Source organism: Lycium barbarum, chromosome 3 (genome assembly GCF_019175385.1).
Source record: "Lycium barbarum isolate Lr01 chromosome 3, ASM1917538v2, whole genome shotgun sequence".
In the NCBI taxonomy this organism is placed as follows: Eukaryota; Viridiplantae; Streptophyta; class Magnoliopsida; order Solanales; family Solanaceae; genus Lycium; species Lycium barbarum.
Window position 1 is genome coordinate 105,363,549 of NC_083339.1, and position 9,026 is coordinate 105,372,574.

Sequence of the window (9,026 nt, forward strand, 5' to 3'; positions counted from 1 at the left end):
TGCACTAAGTTCCTCCCAATTTGGAAGCGCGCGGCTAATTTAAAGGAGTTGCCTTCTTTTTACTACTACTACTATATATATATATATATATATATATATATATATATATATATATATAGAAATATGAAGAATGGAACGATAAATTTGGATGTTTTCTCGAAATATTTTGATAAGCGGAATCCAACATGTCAAAAACTTTGATTGGGTTCAAAACCCCATAGTCCATTCTGGAACTCCACTAGAGTAAAATGCAAATAGGAGATAATTTGCTAACAACAAGAAATTAATGACTAATTTTAAACATTTCGAATCATAGAGAAGTAAATTTGGATTATTTTGCTTTTATCAATATTTTTATGCAACTAGCTAGTGAGTATATTAATGTTCCATCTATACAGTTTTAGAGTTAGCCAAAACTAAAGGCCAATTTCAAAGAGTATTAAATCTCGCCATCCCAGAGCTCCTCAATAGTTCTGTAAGAGCTTGTAGTATCATTGGATAGCCACTCTCCCCTCATGATTTTCCTCTCCTCCATTTTGTTTATGTCTAGTAAATCCCGTTCGTCTAATTTCAAATAAAGGGCCCCGATATTCTCTTTCATTCTTCTTGGATTGAAGCTCTTCACAATAACGCTTGATCCTTGAGACAAGCCCCATCGCAAAGCAACCTAATCAAATAAGAACAATTCAAGAAAGAAAAGTTGATTATTTTCTTGTTCTAGTGATCTCATACACATAAAAATTTAAATGCATATTTTCATCTTTGTGTGTATTTATGTGTTTTGAGACATTTCTTACTTGTGCTGGAGTTGCATTATGCTTGAGGGCAATGGATTGGATGATAGGATGATCAACCACAGCAGTAGTTCCCCAGGCGTTACCGGGTCCATCTAAAGGCGAATATGCACTTACATGAATCCCATACTCCCTACATACTGACCTCAGCTTTCTTTGCCTCCACATTGGATGCATTTCCACCTGTCAACCACAAAACAGATTAGTGATATTGTCCGCTTTTAGATCAGCTTTTGCATATTATGTTGCAATGAATATACCTGATTGACAGCAGCAGTGACACAAGCAAAATCAAGCAGTTCTTCAATTTTAGTGGAAGAAAAATTGCTGACGCCGATAGACCTACACAAGCCCATATCTAAGCACCTCTCCATGCCAGACCAAGTATTCTCCATGTCAAATTCCTCAAAGTCTTCTTCTGCGGGAATTGGATAGTCCACCCATGGCTTCAAAGCCACTGGCCAATGCACTAAATACATGTCTAAGTATTCCATCCCTAACCTCCTACAGAAAAAGAATGGTTTGGTAATTGTTTCAAATATAGAAATGTATCGCTCTTTTTTGTATTGACCAATACGAAGATAGTGTCACATAAATAAAAACATGTATATCAGTACTTACTGTAGAGTTTGGTGAAGGGCAGAAACAGGATCATGGTGGTCACTTGACCAAAGTTTAGAGGTGATATGAATGTCTTCCCTCTCAACTAAACCATCAGAAATTGCTCGTCTTAATGCATTGCTCACAGCCTGCTCAGAACCGTATATTTTGGCTGTATCAAAATGTCTGTACCCCATCTGCACCAAACAACGACCCGATAAATTAAATTTTCATTGCAAAAACATACCATAAACGAAACCTGAAAAAGAAAGAAACAGATGCTACAGTAAACATACCTTGATCGCCGTTCTAATGGCTCTCTCAGTTGTTTCTCTATCGTTTTCGCCAGAATATGTACCCATACCCATAATGGGTAGAGTTTCACCATTGTTTAGCATTGTCTGATAGCTTCTCATCTTTCTCTCTCTCTCTCTTTTTTTTTTTTTTTTTTTTTTTGGCAGTGTGTCTTAATTTTCTCTCTTTCACTTTGATTTGTGTATGATAGTTATTGCATGAAACCACTGAGTTTAGATTGGGTTTATATAGTTTGCGTTCCACAGAAAAAAAGTCAAAAACTTTCAGATGTGTGTCATGTGATAGAATTTCCCAATTAATCAATAGAGTTTGTTTACCGCCATCTCTGCTGGAGGACGGCCCAACTGGCCCTAATCACTAAATTAAATTGCAAAATATACAATTTTATTTGGAGGAAAGAGAAAGGTCAAGCCGCTGACTTCCATTTTGAAAAAGAAATGTAGTTCAAAACCGCCCATTTAAATTATTAAACGGAAAAGGTTCAAAAATATCCTTGATCTATTCAAAAAAGCTCATAAATACTCTCCTTCCACCTTTTGGTCTAAAAATATCCTTAAGGTTTGTTTTTGGCTCAAATATACCTCTCAAACTAACAAAGTTAAAGTTAACTCTTTTAAAAAGCCAAATGACATTTTGTGATTGGACACATATATTATTTAATTTAAAAATTAAAAAATATGAACAAAACTGTTTTTTTTTTTTTGCATTTCATGAATTAATCAACGAAATATGTTTTTTTTTTGTTTTTTTTTGCATTTCGTGAATAAAAAAACGAAATAGGAAATTATAATTTTTTTTTGCATTTCGTGTATTAAAAAATGAAATAGGATAAAAAATTAATTTTGTTCATATAAAAACGAAATTGGAAAATATATTTTGTCCAATTTTCCAATTTCGTTTTTATATGAACGAAAATAATTTTTTTTTATCCTATTTCGTTTTTTAATACACGAAATGCAAAAAAAATAATTATAATTTCCTATTTCGTTTTTTTATTCACGAAATGCAAAAAAAAAAACATATTTCGTTGATTAATTCACGAAATGCAAAAAAAAAAAAAACAGTTTCGTTCATATTTTTTAATTTTTAATTTTTAAGTTGCCACACAATTTTTTTTTTTAAAAAAATGTAAATTACGAAATTTTATTATTGGCAATTTGTTTTTTTTAAATCTGGAATTTTAAATTACTGGCAATTTATTATTGGCATCTTTTTTTTTAAATCTGGATTTTTTTTTAAATTACGAAATTTTATTATTGACCAATTACAAATTGCCATTTGTCTTTTTAAAAGAGTTAATTTCAACTTGTTAGTTTGAGGGGTATATTTGAGCCAAAAACAAACCTTAAGGGTATTTTTAGACCTAAAAGGTGGATGGAAGGGTATTTTTAGACCAAAAGGTGGAAGGAAGATATTTATAAGCCTTTTTAATAGGTCAAGAGTATTTTTGGACCTTTTCCGATTATTAAAAGATGGTGCATTAATAAAGTCAAATGGCCCACAACTGGAAATATTAGCAGAACAGGGAGACTCCCGTTTGTTTCCTAGCCCAAGTGAAGGTAGAGCAGATGAACCAAAAGAGCAGTCTAAATATTTAAAGTTTTGACATGGAGTTTGATTTATTAATACTAATAAAATAACATGTTGAGGTAAACTAAAACTTGAGTTGATTTAGGCCGTAAACATCTATTTGTACTTGGTTTACGTATTAAATCAATGAATGTAATACATATGTCTTGGGTATATAATTTTTAACACTTAACTATGATTAAGTGCTATGCATTTTTATTGTGATTTGTTAATTCTTAACGTTTAAGTGTTTAGTTAGGTGTAAACACCCACTAAGCATAAGTAGCCCGAGAATGGCCTCATCAATTATTTTCCAATGCCGTCCTCCCTAGCTAGTATCTTTCTAGTATTTTTCCGAGGAAATAATCTTCTATGCCTACTTGCAACTTAAATAGAAGAAAATGATTTTATAAAAAATTTAAATGTTTCACTTATAATCTCTTGCGTTATTTCATAATGATATTCTGTCAAAATTAAAGGGGACACATAACTAAATCGTGAACAAACTTTGGTATTATCACCAGAGGCGGATTCAGGATTTAAATTTTATGGGCTCAATATTAAGATTCTTAGCATTGAACTCATTATATTTCTAAAGTTATGGGTTCATATATACTATTTATTACAGTTTTAGTAATTTATTTATAACAGTTTTAGTAATTTTTTATATATAAATTTAGGCTATGCGTCGAACGTTTGGGTTCAATTGAACCCCTACCTTGTAGGCTAGATACATCTATGATTATCACACGTGTTTTTACTTTTCAACCCTAAGTACTCTTGTAAGCTAGTTAGTACTCTATTCGTTTCATTTTATGTGTCTTAGTTTGACTATGCATAAAATTTAAGAAAAGTAAAGAAGATTTTTGAATCTTGTTAGAAGGGTCATTTATCATTTTAATGTTTTTATTACTTATTTGCACTGATATATATGTTATATTAAGTAAGCTGTATACAATTTTTTGGTATAAAATAGCCTTCCTCTTCCCATACCCCAAACGCAAGTTCTTGGCGGCATCCTTGACTTTAGTTGAACTGCATCAAAAGTCAGAAACCAGTTAGGAAGTAGTTATCCATTCCCCGCCAGCAAACACAAAATAAAGCTCTATTGTGCTTATCAAAGATTCATCAGATATGTTTGGATTCCGTGACCCTTAACCTTTGGGTTATGGAGGGGTTTAGGATTAATTAATCACTTTGAAACCGTCTTAAATATGTTAAGTCAACGATTATTATAAAATTAATGGGGCTCTCTTTTTAATAACCAATCCTATGCGACCGATAACGCGATTGTACTGTCTGTTAGGCCAGCAGGAAGTTTATATTCAATGCCAATACTTAAATTCCTTCTACTTCCAAACCAAATGCGCGTGTTTATTCTTTTCTTCTTTTCATTTATTATTCCCTCCGGTGTTCACGTACCGTTTTTATTTTGATTCAAAATAAGTGTCCTCACGTATATAATCCAGAAGAAATTAATTATTTTCTTCCAAATTTATTCCTATTTAGATAAGTCAGTTTTTATCTAATAAAAAAAGCTATATTAATTAGATACTCCCTCCGTCCCAAAAAGATTGTCTTACTTTCGTTATTAGTTTGTCCCAAAAAGATTGACACATTTCTATAGTTAGAAATATTTATAGTTCATGAGATAATTTACAGCCACATAAATATCTAAGGCTTATTTTGGACCACATATTTCAAAAGTCTTCCTTTATTGCTTAAACTCCGTGCCAAGTCAAATGTGTATTATTTAACCGAGGGTAATTTAGTCAAAATATTTTTTAGGAGTTATATTTTCTTAAGGGGTGTGGTAAATGGCAAGTGGACACTTATTTTGAAATGGAGAGAGTATTCTTTTAGTTCTTTTATGTGTGTTAATAAGAGTTTTTTTTCTTTTTTATTTTGTGGGAAACACGTTTGAAAATAAGTGTTAGGCTTAGACGTGAATACCCGACGGATTTTCAAATATGGCATTTCTTGGGTGGTTATTCCGCATTAAAGGTTTTTTGGTCGAATTTGATAGTTATTGCAAAATGCTGACATATTCTCTACGATAATTTATACTCCTAATCTCCTATCAAATAATATATTTCAAATTTGTGGTGGATTAATTTTAAGAAAAAGTTTAGAATATCATTTCAATGTTAGACATCAAATTTCTTCAGCATACCTAAAGAGGGGGCCTAAACAACTTACAAATCATTCTTTGAAAAAAAACAACCTATAAATCGCGAGAGAACTTTCTTTGGCATCTTAACTTATACTCTTCCGATCTATTTCCCATGTGTCATGAATCATTTAAAAGTTATCCTTTCGTTGAATAATTAATATGCACTGCTGCAATATCTTTTATCTTGTACAATTAAGTATGTATAAGCAAATCTCCCCCACCCTCGCCACCCAAACACACCAACCAAAAAATAAAGCTGGGCAGTAGGTATCCGTTCTTGCGCATATCGTGTGAATCAGAGATTCAGATATTTTGAACTAAATGGGTTATGACCCTTAACCTTTGGGTTATGGATGGATTTGTGTTGGTTAGCAACTTCCCTATTTGCTAAAAGCTTATTAAGTCAACGACTAGAAAGTTAACAGGAGCTTTTTCTACGCAATGATGCTATCAATAGTGACCGTATCAGTTTGGCCAACAATATATATATATACACACACTGGATTTTCGACACGTGCCCTGCACGTGTATTCTGAATCGTGTAATATAATTTTATAAAATAATATCAATTGTTAAAACAAAAAAAGAATAATAAATATAAAAGAAAAATATAAAGTAGTTTCTATGAGTGATCAATGTGAATCGCCAAAATTCAAATTATTTACATTTTTTTGTTTTCAAGCATAATGCATAAAACATTTTATGTTTCCCTCGAGGCATCCAATTCATGATAAAAAGGTCACCAACATTTAAACAATATCTAATTATAAACATCATTTATTCTCATGATTTATAGTTTCAAGTATTAATGTAAATCTAATTCATATCATATAACCTTGAAAATAAGCATTAATATAATTTCACGCGTGCTACCGAATTGTGTACCAATTAATCAATTTCATTTGATAGGAGGAATAACAAAATTAACCTAAAACCTATTCCCATTCATCACGTGTACACAAATAAAATATATCTTGAATTTCACATATGATAAATATCTACCATAATATTTGTACAATGAATATCACAAAACACAAAGGGGTAAATATTTATATATAAATAAACTATAAGTTGAGAGAGAGAAAATAGAACTCCACTTGTAATTAAGGAGATCTCTAATTTCTCAATTTGAGACGGTAATGAATTTCCGTCCTTTTACGCCTTAAGATTTGCTTCTCGTGAATAGCTATTTAGAAGAGGTCGTCAAGTAAACCCATTTTAAGATGGAGATGAAGACATCATCTTTCGTTCGTGCCCATCAATGACATTTTTGCATGCAAAATATTTCTTCTTCTTATTGTATATTAATGCAACTTAGTAAATATCAGGTGTTCTTCTTTACATCTCTGTTTCTAGTTTTCTCAATATTACAAATACGGGTTAAGATGTACCAACACTCCTTAGATATATATGTTTATATGTCTTTTTAATTACATGATCACTCATCAATAAAAACAATAATGATGATGAAGTAATTTCTCCTTAAATTAAAGAATCATTTTTAAATCCTCGATCTCCACCTGAACATTTTTCATTGGTATTAATGCTCTTCCATGAATAGTAGAAATTTGTGCAAGCCAATATCAACTGCAAGGAGAACATATTAAGAGTTTAACACATTTATTAAAAAAAAAAAAAACTTTACTATAACCAATCAAATATCAATTAACCAGCATACATGAAATCTGTGAGACTTTCCAATGCGAATCCCAATTTTGTCGGACCTTAATACAGATGTCGAACACTGGGTGAAAAAACAAATAAAATAAAATACTGTGACAACATTAAGTCAATGTGCGAATTGAATTTCCAAGTGTCTTGAACTCTAGGTGATTAGGACATGACTGTTGGGAAACTTCTGGAGAGATGAGAACAAATAAAAGCCCGCTTATTGATTGTATCTAACGTGATGAACACACCGCTAATTATGATTTTTGTTGATTTGATTTATTATTGTTCATGGAAACAATTTTCTCTCATAAGTTTGTCGCATCACGTGCATGTAACAACTGTTAACATACAAATTAAAAATTGATGATCTTTTTAAAAATAAGTGAAATCTGAATTGTCTATATATAGGTCTAAGGAAAAAAAATTGGTAAAGCCAAATAGAAAAAGAGCCAAGAATGATAAAAGGATTTTCATATCTCATATTCTTGTTTTTCAATTCCTTCCCTTCCTCACTTCCAAGTGACTGCATGACAACAACTCTTGAAACTGCAAGCATAAACTACTTAAACTTAGAATAGCAACAGAAAAGTTGGTACCTACTATGTATATCCGACGATCAAATTAAAGTGTATATGAAATTGTAAAGATTGTTGGATTCGAAAAATGCTATCACCATACTCGGAGCAAGACCGTAATTGATGTCCCCAAAAACAAATCTTTAATTAGGGGAAGTAAATAGCAGTGTTTGGAAGAAAGAAGACAGGTTAGCGAATGGAATAGTTGCAACTGTAAATGAAGGAGTTTGAAACGTTGGGATATTTGTATGCATTTAGACAAATGGTTGTGACTGTTGGGAGTAGGAAGCTTGGTTGGGGATGTTTGTTAGGCGTAGGTTTTTTTTTTTTTTTTTTTTTTTGTACGGGAATTAGGTTTTAAGTTAAGAAGGCTAATAAAGTAGTTTAACTTTTTAATTTAAGTTACGAAAATTTACGTAATTTAACTTTCAGTTTTGAGAGTTCATGCTTTTGATATTATATATATATATCATTAATTATGGAGTACTTCTATAGTAGTACTTTATTGTATTGCAAACGCAGAGGCGCACTCGATGCTCCCAACTTGGAAGCGTGTGCCTAATTTAAAAGAGTCACCTTCTTTTTTTATGGAAAAAAATTTTGACCAATAAAATACATTATTTAAAACAATTAATAAGAATAATACAATACTTTTAAAATTTACAGAAATAAAATAAACGTAATTGTAAGTAATGTTTTTGGTAATATTTTATTAAATATTTTAACGAAAAAAAGTTACCTAAAACGTTACTCACAACTGCGTTTATTCTATTTCTGTAAATTTTAAAAATATATATTATTCTAGTTAATTGTTTCAAATAATGTATTATTTAGGTCAAAAATTCCCCCCCCAAAAAAAAAAAAAAAGAACAACAAACCACCAGGGTCCAGGAGGTGGCTTGTTTAATTGGTAAAGTGAAAAAGAGATGAAATAACATAAAGCAAAAAGAGAGGGAAACTAGAGCAGAACCTTCAAAGGGAATATAATTTGAAATCTTTCCGAAAAAGCAATTTCCTTAACCTAACTATAATGGAGAGTAATTTTAAATTCATAATCACAATAGAGGAATAAATTTGGATGTTTTCTAGAATTATTTTGATAAGCGGAATCCAACATGTCAATACTTTGATCTGGTTCAAAACTCCCATAGTCCATTCTGGAACTCCACTAGAGTAAAGTGCAAATACGAGATAATTTGCTAACAACAAGAAATTAATTGACCCTAAAGTATAATATATGGTAAATTTAAACTTTTCCAATTATAGAGAAGTAATTTTTTATTCTTTTGCTTCTATCAATATTTTCATGCAACTAGCTAGTGGGTATAT

At 31.1% G+C, this 9,026-nt stretch overlaps 1 protein-coding gene across 1 annotated transcript; it reads right to left on the reverse strand.

Moving 5' to 3' along the window:
- Positions 1-340: 340 nt before the first annotated feature.
- LOC132633975 (aldo-keto reductase family 4 member C8-like) lies at positions 341-1,996 on the reverse strand. The gene is made up of 5 exons (XM_060350317.1): positions 1,691-1,996; positions 1,416-1,591; positions 1,055-1,298; positions 798-977; positions 341-667 (listed from the first exon to the last, which is right to left on the reverse strand). The coding sequence occupies exons 1-5, from the start codon at positions 1,808-1,810 to the stop codon at positions 440-442; spliced, it is 948 nt and encodes a 315-aa protein (XP_060206300.1). The 5' UTR covers positions 1,811-1,996; the 3' UTR covers positions 341-439.
- Between the last annotated feature and the right edge of the window lie 7,030 nt (positions 1,997-9,026).